Consider the following 18,668-nt stretch of genomic DNA (forward strand, 5'->3'; position numbering starts at 1 on the left):
AAAAAAAAAAAAAAAAAAAAATTTCCTCAATTTTTTTCATAAAATTATATTTTTGTGAGACCTTATCTTTATTAAATGTCACAAGGCAACACATGAAGACTCATTAGTTAAAAGATGAATTTTAAACGTGATTTCTAATATCATATATGTGTTGACAGAAGGATTTATTATTCTGATTTGCTAAACATGGACTATTGAGAATTATGTTTTTGATTTCAGCTTAAAAGGGCTGTAGAAGAGCTTCAGGAGGCCATAGCAGAAAAGGAAGAGCTAAAGCAGAGGTGCCAGGAACTGGATATGCAGGTATGGACAGAGAAACCCGAGTGGAGAAGAGTTCTCTGTAAATAATTAAAACTACCAGTATGCTCTGAAGGTTGGTTTTCATTTCATGGAAGAGATATCAAAATGATTCCTTAACATTTAAACAGAGGTTTATAAATATTTTTTCTGTTTTGAAAATTGTTGGCTTGATTATACTTTGAGAAAAGTATTAATTGGAGAATTTCATGATAAGTATTCAGTTTTGCATGTTGCAAGATTGGAATTTCAATTTATTTATGCTATAATAGGTTTTGAATATTAAATGTAATAATTTAAAGTTGTATTAAGTAATGCATGACCTGCTAATAGAGTATATATTATCTCTGATTCATTTGTGTGTGTGTGTGTGTGTGTGTGTGTGTAGTGTCATGTTTATCTGTTACATAGGTCAAAGAGCAGCAACATTTCTGAGTCAAGGGGATTATGATAATAATAGAGATGAGGATGTTAATACTGGAAAAAGTACATGAAATGGCCTAAGTGAAGAATGAAAGCTGCGTATGCTTTGTACCATGATACAAACTCATGTCCGTTAATAAAATCAGAGAAACATATGACTCTAGAGGAAGCATTTGGAAAGCCATCCAGCAGTGTGCCTCCTTATCTCAGGGAGGACCTAGTACCTGCTCTCTCAGATGCTTCCGATGTTTCCTCTTAAAAACAGGATTGAAATAATCAGAAAAGAGCATATGATAACTTTCTTTTTTTTTTTTTAAGATTTATTTATTTATTATACGTAAGTACACTGTAGCTGTCTTCAGACACACCAGAAGAGGGCATCTGATTTCATTACAGATGGTTGTTAGCCACCATGTGGTTGCTGGGATTTGAACTCAGGGCCTCAGAAGAGCAATCAGTGCTCTTAACCACTGAGCCATCTCTTCAGCCCATATGATAACTTTCTAATCAGAACACAGCATCACTGTAATTAGCAGTTGTGGTAGATCAATGTGTCCATTGCTATTTAAGTGTTGCTGTGGCTTCTTGTGGTGCTACCATGCTGGCTACTCAACCCAAGCTTAGGCTAGTGGTATGCTGTTATTCTGTCAAGTACCTTACTGTGTATCTGCTAATCTCCCCAAATCTTAAATGTTCAGAGTAGGAATCCTTGACCTGTATTCTTTGACCCCACAGTGATTATAGCAGAGTAACTCTTACATAAATACTTATACTCTTAGGGTCAGACCCCTTTTGATATTAGAGTCACTTAGAATTTGTGACAGGTATATAGTCACTGAACTATGTGAAAAATATGGCTAAATAAATTAACTTTAAAACAGGAAGTTGCTTTTAAAGTTGTTCTAGTGCCATGTTCTAAGCCTATCTGTACTACTCATTTGTATATGTTAAAAAGCACTGAGCACTGTTTCATTTTTTAAGTAAGATTCATACATTAGGTTCAAAACGTGAATTAGTTCAGGAACTCCATTGAGGAAAAACAACAGGGAGGCTGCCAGTGAAGGAATAGAATGAAGTCAAGGAAGCTGTGAGAGGACTCAGTCAGTAAAGCTTGGGGACCTGAGTTCAATCCTTAGAGCTGATGGAAAGGTAGGAGAAGGGGACTGACTCCACAGAGGTGGTCTCTAAACAGCTGTCCTCAGTGGGATGCTCACCCATAACATATTGGTGTGTGTGTATCATATACACACACACAGACACATATAATTTTTTTTTTCCTACTGTAAACCTAAAATGAAAGCTTAGGTTGAGAAAAATAACCACATTCTGAAAATTAGCTTAGATCACAAATTATATCTTTACTTTAAATTTAGATTTAGAAACATTGATTTATTTCCCTTGTTTAATCTAAAATCCCTATAATCAGAATTTTAGTGTTGGAAGAATCCTTTAAATAATCTCATCTGTTAGTCAAAGTGTTCATTCCTCAGTCAGAATTAGAATACAGAACTCCCACCTCTTCAATGGTCATTTTGCTATTATGTTTGTCTCTTAGGTGACTGCACTTCAGGATGAGAAGAATTCACTGGTCTCTGAGAATGAGATGATGAATGAAAAGCTTGACCAGTTGGATGGCTCTTTTGATGATCCAAATACAATGGTTGCAAAGAAGTATTTTCACGTACAGCTACAACTAGAACAATTACAAGAAGAAAACTATAGGTAGTAATTTCAGTAGAAATTGTTGAGTTTTATTAAACTAATATCTAAAGCATCATAAACCTCAAAAGCTGATGAGTGAGAACTATACATGCTTAGGACTTGAGTAAAGTACATCTAACAAAAATACCAAATGTGCCTCCCTCACAAGGTTCAGTCAGGTTAAGCAGGTAGGATATGTACATTAAAATAAAGGCATTCAGAGGTATAAGCCAGATGTTGGCCAGAGGCAATAAGAGTTCAGAGGAGGGGTCCTGAGGTCTTAGAGTGCCTCAGTAGAAGTAAATTCTAAATAAAAGAATACAGATCTTAAGATAAAAAGATACTTTTCATTCTAACATTTTGCTCTTTGAAATAAACATTCAAAGCTCTTATCTTTAGTAAAACTTTGGTTGTTTCCGATGGGTTGGCTACTGAGCCTTGTGCCAGTAGATATTCAAATTTTTAGTGAAATGCAGATTCCTTAGCTCCTTTAAGCTTCAGCACATGTTTTTTAAAAACAGCAAACTACTACATGATGTTGATAATTTGGAGGTTTTTCTTTTTTCTTTTTTTTTTATTTTGCCAAGTTTTAATAGTCATTTTTTCCAATTTTTATTAAGTATTTACTTCATTTACATTTTAAATGCTATCCCCAAAGTCCCCTATACTCCCCCACCCCCGCTCCCCTACCCACCCACTTCCCCCCCTTCTTGGCCCCTTGGTCTTACAAACTTTATATGCCCCAGTACAGGGGAACACCAGGGCCAAGAAGTTGGTAAGTTTCCTCTTCTGAAAGTGGAATTTATCTATGTCATACCAACTTCATATAGTGTGAAGACAAAGGATGGAAACTATATTAAAATTTATTTGCTTTCTTCTTTTAAGGCTTGAAGCTGCAAAAGATGATTACCGTGTTCACTGTGAGGAACTTGAAAAGCAGCTGATTGAATTTCAGCATAGGAATGATGAGCTGACGAGCCTGGCTGAAGAGACCAGAGCCCTGAAAGATGAGATAGATGTTCTTAGGTACTTCTAAGTTATCAGAGCTCTTAATATCATCCCTGTGTATTGATCAGTGATCACTTTATTGAGACTTCTGGGTCATCTTCTGTTTTCATTAATTAGAACTGCAGTTTAAAAATAACTTGTTTAGTTCTTGTTAGGACAGTTTCAGATCAGAATCCATAAACCCAAAATGATTATACTTTCTTGAGTTTTGTAAATGATACATTATCACATTTTGGGAAATTAAGCATAGGTAATAATTCTAATGTTCTTTTTAGGAAGGATTGTCAGTGAGATATAAAATGTATGCTTACTGGCTGTCTATGATATATTTGGGAGAACACCTTGTAGGAATTGACTCTCCTTCCCCCATGTAGGTTCTGGTGACTAAACTTCGGTGCCGGGCTGGAGGGGAGCACCTTCAGCCACTGGGCTGTCTTTCTAGGAATCTATTACTATTTGTATGTAACTTTTTTCCGTTTTAAATGCACATTTGAAAAGAAGTCATTATAGCTATTACTTAGTGATTTGATTTTTTTCAGTTAATTTTTTGCTTTAACCCAGTAAATGTAGTTCTGAAGAAATATGCTTCATCAGACAAATTTGTCAATCGAGTCAACTTTATACGCATATAGAACATTACATTTTGATAAACTATATACCAGTTTTCCTGAGAACTGCAGATAGCTGACAATTGTTTAATCATGTGTACAAAATTTTGATACATTGTGCTATAAGTCTATCAACCTACCAAATTTGGAGTAATTTAATATATGATGACTTTATAGCAAAAGTAATTAACTCAAAACTCAGGCCTATATCTTTGTTATTGTTTAGAAGATACATTTTAGAGCTGAAAAAAAAAGGTGTTTTATTATTATAGGGCTACCTCAGACAAAGCAAATAAGCTGGAGTCAACAGTGGAGGTGTATCGTCAGAAGCTGCAGGATTTAAATGACCTCCGCAAACAGGTGAAGTCTTTACAGGAGACAAATATGATGTATATGCATAACACTGTGAGCTTGGAAGAAGAGCTGAAGAAGGCCAACGCAGCTCGTGCACAGTTAGAGACCTATAAGCGCCAGGTGAGACATGTCTGAGTATCTCATTGATGCAGTTACAAGTTCAATATTGTGATTTTGTTTGCTTTGTTCAGAGTGATGCACAAGTTAAGCATCAAGTGTAGTTTTTTTTTCTGCTTCCAATGAATTTCTTCTTTCTACAATTGAAGTTTAAGGGATGCTTAAAGAATCTGACTTTCCTGTACCCTTCACCTTTTTACTGAGCTCTTCAGGTTTTCCTGTTAAACTTTGATTTGTTATTTGGACAAATGCCTAAACAATGGTAGAGAATGTAGCTCTGCCTTCAAATACTCTGTTGTGCCATTTATCAAACAACCTAGAGAAATATTAAAGTAAAACCTACTTTTAAATATTGTTTAATTATATTAAATATATTAATATTAATAATTTAAGTATATTAAACATAATATAGTGTTGATTTTTATGTAATTCTTATTTTGATATTCTATTTTTCTAAATACTTAGAATTAGACATTAATATTAGACAGATATTTTTCCAAACAGACTTTTTATTTATTGAACCCTGAAAGTTTATGAGTATCATGAACTATTTTCTTCACTTTTTTTTCTGTCCAAAGGTTCAGGACCTTCACACAAAGCTTTCCTCTGAATCCAAAAGGGCAGATACACTAGCATTTGAAATGAAGAGGCTTGAAGAAAAACATGAAACTTTACTCAAGGAAAAAGAGGTGATCATAAATATTTGATGCAAAATGTGTCTTTTTGTTTTGTTTTGTTTTGTTTTTAAGCTTTGGATAGCCCTAATCCTAATCCTTAACCATATTTTTTTCCTAATGATTTTCTAGTTCCTTTTTTTTTAAAAAATTTTTTTGGCAGCAATAATTAAGAGGTTCTTTTTTCTTCAATATGTAAGTGTTGGTTTTGATGGAGGATCAGTTGACTATAAAGGATGGGCTTTATTCATGGTAGTTGTGTTAATTCCCCCAGTCAGTTTGTCTGCTTTTTGCAAGTCCTGTGATTCTACTTGCTGTGTCTCTGAGGTCTGATTTAATATCAAGTATTGTAATACTCTCCTTGTTTGCTTGGTTCAGGATTGCTGTGGTTTTCTTGTACTTTCATAGGAATTCTAGCTTTTCCCCATTCATTCTTTTGTTAAAATGTTATTATCATTCCTTCTATGGAGTTTGCACTGAATATGAATAATTTTGGGTGGTTTAGACATTTTAGCAATACTCAATGATTCTTATATCGAATACTAAAGGAGTATTAGAATTGAGAAATTCAGTAGTGTTGTAGGACAAAAATAGTACCTGCTTTATGCACTAATAGTGAGATTATTGCAAAGAAGTCATTAAAAAGTCAGTGACAATAGCTACCAAATAAAATATTTAGTACTAAGCTTAACCAAGAAAAATAAGATCTCTGTGATTAAAGTTAGAAGACATTGATGATAGGAATTGATGGTGACATGGAATGGAATGGAAAATTCCCCATTTTCACGCATGCTTTATTCAATTGCATTAGCTTTTGTCAAGAGGGATAATGAAGTAGCAGTTACAGGTCCTCTGTCTTAGTGCATGGTTTTTAACTGGCAATTTTCAGCCAGCCATTTAAAGCAAGAACCATAAACAGGTTTATTAGCATATATAAACATACCATGTGTTCTCCTTCTTTACAAATCTGCTGTTCCAAGGGTGTCATTTAGCTATTTGCTGTGACAGGATACCTGGCATATATGCAGGCAGGAAAGATAACATTTGAGCTTACCAGTTACTATAGTTTTAGTTCATAATTGGCTCCTTCTTTTGGTAGGCCTGTGGTAGGATTGGATATCATGAAAGCAGTGTCATTTTAGAGGAATAGATTTTTCACCCAATGGTAATGGTAGAGGGGAGCAAAAGAAGGCACCAGAACAAGTGCCACGTTCCCAATAACATGGCCCCAGAAATGTTTCCTCCAACTAAGCTCCAGTTTCTATTCACCATCTAATATCATGGTCTTGTGAATCTACCAAGTATTAATCCATTCATTGGTTCAGGGCTCTCATAATCTAATCATCTCTGAAATTCCACCCCTGCCAACCACTTATTTGTGCTTTGCTGCTATTCTAGACATAGTTCAGTGGAATTGAAAATTAAAATAAACCACCATACCCAGCTTTAATATATATCTACAGAATTAAGCCACCACTACCACCACCAAGTACTATATGGTCAAGTCTCCTGTCTATCATTCTCAGCAACTGTTTATATAAGTTTGCTGTCTCTGCATATTTTGGCCTGTCTAGAGCATGCAGGTTTTGTAATTATCTTGTTCAGTGTCATCCACATTTTAGCTCAGGCTTTGTTCTGTCTGGAAGGAAGCAGCGGGGGCACAGCATTAGTGGTTTTCAGGAGGCAAAACTTGGCTTGGGGAGAGTAAGAGTTGCTTACTATCAATAGTATTTATCTTACTTAATTCTTTGCCGTGCTGTGGCCAGAAACTGTTGGCTTCTGGAGAGTAAAACCTGTTGTTTAACAGAAATGGATTAAGTAAAGCAGCAATTGTTCTGGCTTTTGTTCTTTTCTCCCTACATCTTCTCACTGATCAGGAGTTCTGAGTTACTTAACTGCTTGAGAGCCAGGAAAATAATGTCATGCATCCATGCATGCATGCATGTAGAAAGAAAAATGTTACACAGACAGTATGCAAAGAAATACACACATTCATACATACACATACTCTGGTCTAGCCCGACCATGTGTCTCATCAACTTTACAAGTTTCATGTGCGCGCGCACACAGACACACACACACACACACACACACACACACCCCTATACCTACATATGCATATATGTTGCACATATATATAATTTTTTTGGTGGATGGGGCAAAAGCCCCCATGAGCAAATATCATTGAACAAGTGCCAATGCAGAAAAAAACTCACTCATTCTGGATGAAAAATAAGTTTCAACTTTTATTGTTCAGAGAAAGAAAAAAAAAGTTTATGGTTCTTTAGTTTTTATACAAGTAAGAAAAAGTCCTAAGGAAAAAAAAATCTCGTCCTCATTATTACTGAAAGAAAAAACAAAACAACAACAACAACAACAACAAACAAAAACAAAAAAACCCCTCGTGCCTCTATTGGTGAAAGAAAAATCCTTTTCCTATTTATTGGTGACTTGAAGCCTTCTTGTAAGTAGAAAACCTCTCCTGATTGTTGGTCTTAGGACTTGTATTTTCTCAGGAGACTAGATTACATGCTTTTCAAGTGTCTTTATATCCAAAAAAGGTTCATTGCAAGTTCAAGACATTAATTCAAGTCAATAAATCGAATAAGGAGTTTCAGCAGGAATGTTTACATGCGTTTCCATTAAGACTTCTGTTAAGGATTGAACTAAACATTCATTATCTGTCATTAGCTCCACAAGTTAATCAAAAGTTTAAAACAATAGGTCTTATGTCATAAGTTAGCATGGTTTTGTCAAGAGGCAAATTATCTGCCTGTGTCTCATTAGTTTTGAAGTTTTGTATAGATAAATCCTGCCAATATTTTTTTTTTGTTCTTGTACTTAAAATAAATTGTCCATCTCAGTTTAATGACCTTTAGTTAACTGATAATAATTTCATAACTAGCCTAGAAGTTTCTCTGCTAGTAAATTTGTCCCAAGCCTGATTTATTATTCTAGTGTATTATTCTAGTGTACCCTATGAAACATGAAGTTTTACAGAATCCAAACTGTAGCTTTCTTCTATAGAGGTCTCCAAATTACTTGTATAAATTTAGGAATTCTATAGAATCATCATTAGGAATTATGAAATCATCGATTTGTTTACATAGCATTACTACAAGAGAGTACATCTTCATTGTTCTGCAGAAAATCTGCCCAATAGGGTGGGCTAATGCCTAGGAATTATTAGACTAATTTAATAATGACAGGAAAGGCATAACAATAACAAGAATCAGTCCCAGGATGAGCTCTCTTGAAGGCATTGCAGTTCAGAGTTTTTCCCACTGGAGCCATGCAAAAGGATGGCCCATTTCCAGGAAAGTCATCTGCTGCCTTAGGCTCTCCTAGATAGGTCCTGACAGGTATACATCATCAGGTTGAATGATGCCCATTGTGTTGATGCAGCATGATTTATTTGTCTAGTCATCAGTGTGTAGACACTGGGACTCTTGTCATTTTGGACTGTTAGAAATATTAGTGTTGGTTTGTTCACATGTTTTTATGTGGGTCTTTTTTCATTTCTCTAGAACATACTAAGAAAGGTGGCATAGTGACATATAATAAGTATATTTTTCTATATCTTTGCCAATACTTTCCTGTTGTTTTGGTTTATTTTAGCTATTATTATTTTAGCTATCATACTAAATGTGAGGTAGTATGTCAATTCTTACTTGTATTTCCAAAATCAATACAGACATTGAGCGAGTATGTTCATTTTATGGATGTTTGCCTATATGTACTTCTTATAAAAAGAGTTCTTAAGATCCTTGCCATGTTTTATTTCAATTGTTGCCCTTTTTTAATGTAAGGATTTTTAAAATGTATTCTGGATGTTAAGTATAGTGACAATTTTGGAATTTTGGTTTCTTTAAAAAAATGTAGAAATATTATAGGAATATGTTTCTGTTTTAATCTCAGGTATGGGGATATGGGGCTGCTTTAGACTGTCCATAGTAACTTGACTATGATTTACCTTGTGCTCTAGCAGTGTCATGGTTTTTCCAGCTGCAGATAGTTTGTGTAACTGTGTGACCTTTGGAATTCTGGGAACCTTTCAGCAGGTATATAAAATGCTAGAGCCCAGAGTGTGGCTGTTGGTTGTTCAGGGGGTTTGGATGCAGTTTGTTAGTAGTCATGCTCAAAGACGAAACAGAGGGAAAGAAATTAGATCCAGGCACCTCTCTCTCTGCTCCTCTGTCCTTCTTTCTTTCCTGTCTACTGTTAGGCGGAGAAATTGCATGGGGGGATAAAGAGTGGGAAAAGAAAAAAACACAAACTATATAGAGAAGCTACAGTTAAGCCTATAAAAATAATTGATTCAACAGGTATAATTGTCTCAGAGGCTTACTGCTGAATAAGCTCACGCTTTCTAAACTCTGGCTGGCTGGTTCAACTTAGCTGTTCTGGCTCAAACTCCTTTCCATGCGGACAGACTTAGTCTGGCTTCTCTCAGCTTCTCATTGAATTGGTCTGCTTAGCTTCAAACAAACTAGCAATTAATTCTAATCTTCTGCCTCCTCCTTATTCTCTGGCTTCAACTGCCTCTGCTGATGTGTAATAAACTGCAGGAACTCACAAAGAACTCAGCTCCACTGTACTGCACACTCATCCACACACACACACACACACACACACACACACACACACGCACACACACACACATACACAATTGCCATCTACTGGTTGATATGGGGTTATAACTGCTGACAAAACAATTCTTTTCTAGCGATTGATAGAACAGCGAGACACTCTGAAGGAGACAAATGAGGAGCTGCGGTGCTCAAAAGCACAGCAAGATCACTTAAACCAAGCTGGTGAGTTGAGTAGATGTAAAACTTTATTTTTCTAATGACTGAAATAAACTGATGACACACTAATTGATTTTCATTGCTTAGATGCATCTGCTACAAAAAGTTATGAAAATCTTGCTGCTGAGATCATGCCAGTGGAATACAGGTAAAGTTGTACTGATTGATACAACCCATATCTGGTAGTACAAGTGCCAGTTCATTTTTCTGTTTTTTTACATTTGTTTACCTTTAAGCTTTAATAAAAGTTTATTACCATAGAATCAAAAACATTTAATTTTTTACTCCAGCAATTTAAAGAATTATTAGAAGTTACTGATAGAGTAACAGTTTAGCTTTTATGGCATAGTCTGTATTGTGTTGAAACCATTTTTAATTTTTTTAATTCTGAAAAACTCTTAATATATGACATTCAGATCCATGTGAGTAAAATAGAAACATTGTCAGTGGCAGTGGGAAAATTAAACAAATTATAAATGTAGGCAGTTCCCTTCAGTCTATCTTTCATCCTGGTTGTGTTTATGGTTAGTTGGGTATTTTACCTATCCACTTGTAAAATATTCCCCGGATTTTGCAAGAGTCAGGATTTATTTATTAAAACTCAGATTATCCCTTGTTTAATTTTATCAAGATATAATCCATCCACTTAAAAATAGCTTACTGTTTCTTACTGTATTCAGAGTTGTCACTGCCACACTGTGACCATCACCATTATTATCTGATTTTAGAATGGTTGTTATTGCACCCACAAGACATACACCTAGTAACAATTGTTACCCATTCCTGCCACCCCCACCTCATCCCTAGATGACCAGTACCAGCTGGTTTTTATTAATACTTTATATACAAGAAATATATAGTAGGTAACTTTTAGGTACTCAGATCTTTTTTTCTCAGAATATTATAGATAAATAATACTGAAGTTCTCTTTGGCACATTTAAACTTTATAAATTGCAAAAATTTAAAAATACATCCGAAGCAAAATCCCGTAAAGTAGTGGTGTAAATTTGTAACCTGACTTCATGCTAGGTTATAAGACCATGTGCTTTGTGCCTAAAATTCACATAGCAAAATTTGCTTACTGTACATTTTAGTAAATCATTTTAAGACATATTACATAAGACAAAAAAGCAGTATCATTATAAGCCTCTGAATAGTTTTGTAAAATGAGAATCGCTTTCTTTGTTGTTGAGTTGATCATTATTCTAAAATCAGATTTTCAAGGCTGTAGAACTTACTTTTTAGATTGATGTTCTTGCCATTTATAACAACGAGTATTTGGATTTGTGGGAAGTAGTGCTTTGAGGTTACGAGATTTGGAAAGATGAGGAAGTGTACATTTCCTATTTAATATTAAAATAAACTTTTTTGTGTCTCTATGAAAAGTACATTAAAACAATTATATGAACCATTAATATAATTTAAAAATATTTAATATACCATATATATGTGCTTATATTTATACCATTTCCTGACTCTCACTAACCCCTGTGTGCCCCTTCTCATTCATTAGCTCTCTTTCTTTACTTGTCATTGTTACATGTATAGTTAAACAAGTAAATCTTACCTGCTGAGTCCATTTAGTGTTGCTGATATTTGGGTGTTTTGGGTTCTCACCACTTGAAATTGGATAACCAATTAGAGGTTCATTCCTGCAGAAGACTGACTCTCAGCAGTATCTCAGTATAATCTTTGTCTTGTGAGGGTTCCCCATCTGACTGATGCTGTCACTGTTCAGGTCTTGTTTAGGCAGTTAAAAACCGGAGATTTCTTGTATGCAGCTTCCCTGACTTACATCAGAAATAAATTTCTTGGCAGACATATTCTGGTCCTCTGGCTCACGCAATTTTCCCAGCACATTTTCTGACACTTAGATGGAGGATTGTATTGTAGATGTAATTGGCCTGAGCACCCCACAATCAGTTATTCTCAACATTTTGGCAATTTCTGGCTTCCTTTAATGGTCTTCTGCAGTAACAAAAAGAAGTTTCTTGGATGAGGAACAAGAGGTCCACATATCCGTGGGCATAGGGATAAGTATTAAAAATGCATTTAAAAGCTAAGTATGGTATCTCATACTTTTAATCCCAGTGCTTTGGAGGTAGAGGCAGGAAGATCTTGAGTTCTAGGGCAGTCAGAGCTATGGTGCATATTGAAACCCTGTCTAAAAGGAAAATAAAAAGGGGGGGGGAATGCAGTTGTAAGTCATGCTCTTATGGGGACAGGCCAGTGGTATGTTTTGTGGGCTTTAATTCCAGTTGCCAAGATATAAACGTCGGAATTGCACCTTTTGGGCTGTCTTGCCTTGCTGGTGATTTTGGTTCATAAGCATCACACTGCATAGGACTATTGATTGTTTTTTTTCCCCCCTTGGTACTTTTGAGTACTGTAAAATCTAGTCCTCGTAGAGACTTTTGGGTCCGATCCTGCTGAATTTCTCTTAAGCCCAGAGTTTCCACAACAGGGACCTACCTTCAGCCTCATGAGAGGCAACCAAGTACAACAGAAATAGCTTATATTGTTTTGGGAATCTCCTAGATACCTCTATAACCAACAGCTAAAAGGTCTATCCTACCTACAATGTTTTGATTTTAGTTTTGGGGGGTTTTGTTTTGTTCTTTGGGGAAGTATAACCACACCAAGTGGTGTAGCTTCATTTAAAAAAGTACATACACCCAGAGACAGTTATATATGTAGTTTTGGATAAATATAAATCAATTCTCACACCAGAAATATCCTTAGTGTATTTATCCCTCCTTCCCCCTTTCACAGTCTGTCTTTCTGTCTCTCAGTATTGTGCTATTTTGTTCCTCCCAACTTATTTCTCTGCCTATTTTCCCCATTTCACTCCTTCATAGCACCTATGCACTGCTGTTTGTTCTCTCTAGAGTTTGTGTCTTCCATGGTCCGTTTACTTTCCAGGGTTCTGTGGTTACTCCAGTTTGATACTCAATCCTGGAGAGTCAGAGCTGGGAACTACAAATAAGAGAAATAGAGCATCTGTATTTCTGGATTTGAGTTACCTCAGTATTTTTCTACTTCCAACACTTTACCTGATAATTTTATTATTCCAGTTTTCTTTACAAACAATTTCATAAAGTTAGAAATAACCATTCCTTGTAATAGCTAAGAAATGAAAACAACAGAATGTCCTTCAACTGATGGGTAGATAATGAAAATGTGATACATATATGCAAAGACTTTCTTAAAAGAAAAAATAGAGACTAATGATCATAAGAATAAAGTTTTTAGGCAAACTTTTTCTTACATTTAGTTATTATTATATATATATGTGTGTGTATATATATATACATACATATATGTGTGTGTATATATACATACATATATGTGTATATATATATATATATATATATATCAAGATTATATACTACATTTTCTGAAGTTGCTAAAATTTAAAATGGAATCTTATTGTCTAGGGACTTGGATAATTATTTAATGGTCTAACTCATGGCCATTTACTGTTAACTTTAACAATTTTCTTTAAGTTGTGACCTTGCAGGACATACAGTGTTTCTTTTAAAACTTTCAGAAGTTTCGATCATATTTTAAAACTAGAGCTATTGAGGAGATATAGACTCCCTTAAAATAATGCGGTGGTTCCAGTGAGCTAGCTTCGTGGGTTAAGGTGCTTGCTGCCAACCCTGTCTTCCTGTGCTATCCCTGAGCCTACGTGGTGAAGGAGCAGACTGACTTCACAGATGCTTTCCATGGGTACCTTGTAACATGTGTGCACAAACATAAGAAAAGTAAGAAAATGCAGCAACAACTTGAATAGAATGTAGTAGATTTTATTTTTAAATACTGAAAAACAACCTTTCTTTTCAAAGAGAGGTGTTCATTAGACTCCAGCATGAAAACAAAATGCTTCGCCTACAGCAAGAAGGGAAGGAGAATGAACGCATTGAGCAACTGCAGGAGCAACTGGAGCAGAAACACCGCAAGATGAATGAGCTGGAAACCGAGCAAAGGTGACTGTGCCTCTAGATGTCATGGGACTCCTCCATTATCTAAAAGTGGGATATAGGACTGTGGTCTGAATAAATAGGCAAGCAGATGTTTCTCACCACTGTATTCAAGAAAGAAGGAATTTAGTCGAGTGATACTATCATAAAATATATGAGTGATATTTTCATGTAATAGTCTTGTTAGCCAGGCTTATTCCTGAATTTCACTAAATATCCTCACAACTCAAAGAAAACAAGTGAGTTGGTCTGACAGCTACTATAGTTGGGTGTATAGATAGGACACAGATTGTATAGTCAAGTTTTTAAAATTCTTACACTGAAGTTTATGTAATTTCAACAATGTTATATGAAGCAGAAACCTAACATAGATCAAAACTTAAATTTTTAAATGGAATAAAATGCTTTACTGAGATTTATATTGGTGAGATAAAAAAATTCATTTTTATTTTAATAATATTGGTCATTCTACAATCTCGGACACAGAAATGACATACTAGTGATAAAATATTACATGAGAATAGAAACAATGCAGTATGTAAACATAGGCAAAGATTCACTTCCACTTCATGCAGTCAGTTTCTTAAGTCACTTAAATTCAGACTCTGTTCAACTTGCCACAGGAACAATCTGCATAATGTAGCGGCAAATTGGATGCTTCCCTCATCCTACTGAAGTGTTTGAGACTTGTATAATCATAAACAAAGGATACTCACGCCTGGCTTTTATGAGTGTCCTGTCAGGATATTCTATAATACCCTTTCTTCTATGCTTCAAGCTTGTTTTTTTCAGTGTTAGAAGCTGAATATCAGGGTTCCTAGGTGACAAGCAAGCAAGCATTCTGCTGAGCTATCTCTCCACCCTTATGAGTAATAGTTACATACAGGTACTTTTGGGTTACCACTTATATTAAATTGTCACTTTCATACGTTTTCTGTCAATAATAAGGACGTGGAGATAGAGGGTCAAAAACTTACTGAAGTTAGTTAGACATTTATAAACTTTGGTTTTCACATCGAAAGCATATGTTGATCTGACTGCTGAGTGCTAGCTTACCTCATCAACAGGGGTACTCATAGAGACAGTTGTAGCTGGGCAGTTTGCTTATGTGCATTTACCAGATCTTAAAGTGACTTTGGAGCTGCAGACACTTGAACTTTTTTTCTGTGAGCAAAATAGAGACTTGACTATTACTGCCTTGCTAACCCTGTAAATGCTAGGTTTCAGCTTTTAGTGAACTGAGAAGGAATGATAAACCTGTGACTATATTCAGCATGTGCATACACATGCTTTAAGAGAAGAGAAATTACATCCTGTTCTACCTATTGTGTTTGTCACAGATAATCATCTTGTACTTCTTTCTGCTAGCATTTCTATTAAATGCATGAATACACTTTTATAACTCTGTAACTACTTGGACTTTAAATATGAGTAGATAAATACCAACTCATATCACAATAGGTTGAGCAAAGAGCGCATCGGAGAACTACAGCAGCAAATTGAGGACCTCCAGAAGTCATTACAAGAACAGGGCTCTAAGTCTGAAGGTGAAAGTGTAAGTAATAAAGTCCATAACTTGTTAAGTTCGCTAATAGTTTATGCTACCCATTTGTCTGCATTTGAAATGCTACCCTTCTCATTAAGGGTACCTTCAAATACCGTATATATCTGCATAGCAGATGCATTGGTTTGCCAACTTGAATAATAGATTATTCATATGTATCATAAGATGATTTCTATCTGTGCTGCTCAGCATCTATACTTAAGTTCTAAGTCTTGGCTTAAGAGAGTGGTATACTTCGAGACCTAATGGATCTACTGGGATTTCACTAAGGTTGGCCTGAAGAAAAGTGAAAATGAGAAAAAAACAAGTGATTACAACTAATAGGTCATTCAGGCAATCATGACCAGTATGCAGGACTTTTAACTGTGCAGTTTGAATACAGCACTCCCATTATTTCCCTTCACACACCACACCAGAGCCTCTTTGACAATGTGGGCTAAGGAAACCTGAAAAGAGGTATTATGACATATCTAGCAGTTTTTCCATACTTTACTTATATGTGTGGGGAAGAAAAGAATTGAGAAAGATGTATGTAGTTGAAAAAAAAGGTAGCTAGCCCTGGATGTATTGGCAGATGTCAGTTGATAGAAAGTACTGGTGGGGGAGGAAGCTCCAAAGTTAGGAGAAGTAGAAAGGCAAACTGAAAGGGCTGCATTTCCTTTCTGTCTTTTGCATACTTTATATGGTTTTTTCTTTCTTCCCTGGGGACTTGGAACATAGAAGTCATCTCATGCATGGCGGCATCTCATATGTGCATATATACGGTATCGTACCCTCTTTAATACCGATAATGCTAAGCCACGTTAGGGAATACTTTTAAGATGGCACCTGTTTAGGGGACTACATTTTTGGTTGCAGAGTTTTGAAGAGTAATTCATGTTTTGTTTTTAATTTGTTACTGTCTATGTTGTCAGATTGTGTCTTTTAACCGTTATAGGTATTTAGTGGATGTAGAACTGCTGTTATGATTTAAAGTAGTACCTTTGAAAGAGGAAACTTATTATTTTAAATTTGTTTTTGACAAAAATCCGGTTGTCGTATTTTAATGTTGATATTAAAGTTCTTTTTACTTACAATAGTAGTTTTATAAGATAACTATTAAAATCTGTAGTTTTTAATAGTTATCTAGATACTGAAATGTTTGATACTCCTCAATATATCACATTCAGCTTATATTTGATATTTTTTCAAGTTCGAGTTTAATATTTACTGTGTTGAAAAAAATGTGCAGAAGTTTTCTTTGTCCTGTGTTTTTACTTCATTTCCTATTGTTGCTTCCTTTCCCTTTGATATAGAAATTATTCCTAAAATTTTAGGTTTTAGAAACTGTGCTGCTACAAGTACATGTTTTGAAGACTATTTTTACATAATATACCTTCAAAAGAGGTTCAGAGACTTAGATGTTTGGGTAATTTACCCTTTGCAACTGAGTCACCTTAACAGTAACTATTTTAATTTTATAGTCCAGCAAATTAAAGCAGAAGTTGGAAGCTCATATGTAAGTAAAACTGATGTTTCATTTCAAAGGGGAAGGGTTGTAGAAGCTTCTGGAAAATGTTCTTTTCTGATTTGGTGAAGGAATGCCTGTGCTCTGATGTTTCTAGACTATTCACCATTGCTACCAAAAGCAAAGAAAACATGTTCACCTGCTCATGCCTGCCAGCCAGCCCAATGTTAATATCATCTGACTCATTTAACCAAGCAGACATTACCACCCTGCTTATATGGCTGCTAACTATAGAGCGTTTCCTTTCTCTTGCATAGTAAGTGGAGGTATTGAGAGTAAAGGCAAGAGTTTTGGAATGTTCTGTGTGTCAGGTACATTAACATCATCACCACAGTCAATGTAGTTAGAAAAATATGCTCCTGTTTAACCTGTGGCAAACTGAGGACCAGACAGAATCTTGCCTGAAGCCCCAAAATTTATGTGGCGAAGACCAATTTTTATCCTCAAGTCTGTTTGACACCAAGCTCCATGCTCTCTCTACTACTCAGGGAAAAACTAACAGAAGTCCATGAAGAATTACAGAAGAAACAGGAGCTCATTGAAGACCTTCAGCCAGATTTAAGTCAGAATGGTAAGTGTTCATTAAAATCTGGATCAGCCTTCTCAAGTTCTGCCCCTTCTAGTGAAGGAGGTAAGACTAGATCTGTCTTTACACAGTTTGTAGCTGGGCACATTGCATAAGAACCATGCTATTTTTAAAAGCGCAATTCATTTACACATGATGTCATTTTAAAGCAAAATCAATTTAATATGATGAACTGATTGATATAAAGGAGTATCAAACATTGTATATGCTAGTCAAGTTAATACTATAGAATCTGAGTAAAATAATGTCAGAATGGATGAAAATAATAAACTTCAAATCAGGTAGTTTTACTTTCTTTCATGTGAACAGTATACTTGCTCCTGTGATGCTTACTAGAAAGAACAGAGGTATCTAGATTATAGAGAATGATTGAGGGTACGTTACTTGTTTTTGATAAGAATAAACAACAAAGAAGAAGTTCAAGGCTTTTCTTGGAAACAGTCTTACCAGTCAATACAAGTTTTGTGTGCAAATCAAGTGTTTCAGTAGGTAATAACTGATTTAATTTTATTTTCACAAATAGCCCAAAAGATCAGTGAACTTGAAGCGGCTCTTCAGAAGAAAGATGAAGACATGAAAGCAATGGAGGAGAGATACAAAATGTACTTAGAGAAAGCCAGGAATGTGAGTGCCACACTCCTTCAGCTGATCCCTGTGCCCGTGTCCTGTCATACTTAGTTCTGAGTGCACTGCTGCTTGGTGTTGAATCCAGTCACTTTGCTCTTCCCTACCTTACCTTGCCTTGTCTGTGAGGTCTGGCATCTTCTATGTGGCTCCTGCGTACTCAGTAATATTTCATCTTAGTGTCAGGGAAACATGATCTTAGGGACAGCTTGAACATTGATAGAAAGGAATGAACTTAAGAAAGTGGCTGCTGTAATAGAAAGTCTTTTACTTCAGAACAATGAACCTAAACTTTTATGTTAATGTTTGTCCAGACAATGCCATGGGTATGAAATGCACAGGGGAAGTGCATGTCTGAAGAAATACATTGCTTTGTCAAGTTCTAACTCAAATGTCCAACTCTCTTCCTCTAT

The 18,668-nt window shown here is 35.5% G+C and overlaps 1 protein-coding gene across 1 annotated transcript in view; it reads left to right on the forward strand.

The window, feature by feature from the left end:
* The window catches only part of Hook1 (hook microtubule tethering protein 1), a 46,859-nt gene that overhangs the window by 21,039 nt on the left and 7,152 nt on the right, over positions 1–18,668 (forward strand). The window contains exons 8-19 of the mRNA XM_021200326.2: positions 220–303; positions 2,276–2,442; positions 3,307–3,447; positions 4,310–4,511; positions 5,087–5,197; positions 9,909–9,996; positions 10,078–10,138; positions 13,840–13,980; positions 15,436–15,529; positions 17,002–17,036; positions 17,534–17,616; positions 18,155–18,255. Coding sequence (XP_021055985.1) covers positions 220–303; positions 2,276–2,442; positions 3,307–3,447; positions 4,310–4,511; positions 5,087–5,197; positions 9,909–9,996; positions 10,078–10,138; positions 13,840–13,980; positions 15,436–15,529; positions 17,002–17,036; positions 17,534–17,616; positions 18,155–18,255 — 1,308 coding nt within the window. The remainder of the gene's footprint in view (positions 1–219; positions 304–2,275; positions 2,443–3,306; positions 3,448–4,309; positions 4,512–5,086; positions 5,198–9,908; positions 9,997–10,077; positions 10,139–13,839; positions 13,981–15,435; positions 15,530–17,001; positions 17,037–17,533; positions 17,617–18,154; positions 18,256–18,668) is intronic.

This window comes from Mus pahari, chromosome 6, assembly GCF_900095145.1.
Source record: "Mus pahari chromosome 6, PAHARI_EIJ_v1.1, whole genome shotgun sequence".
NCBI classification, from domain to species: Eukaryota; Metazoa; Chordata; class Mammalia; order Rodentia; family Muridae; genus Mus; species Mus pahari.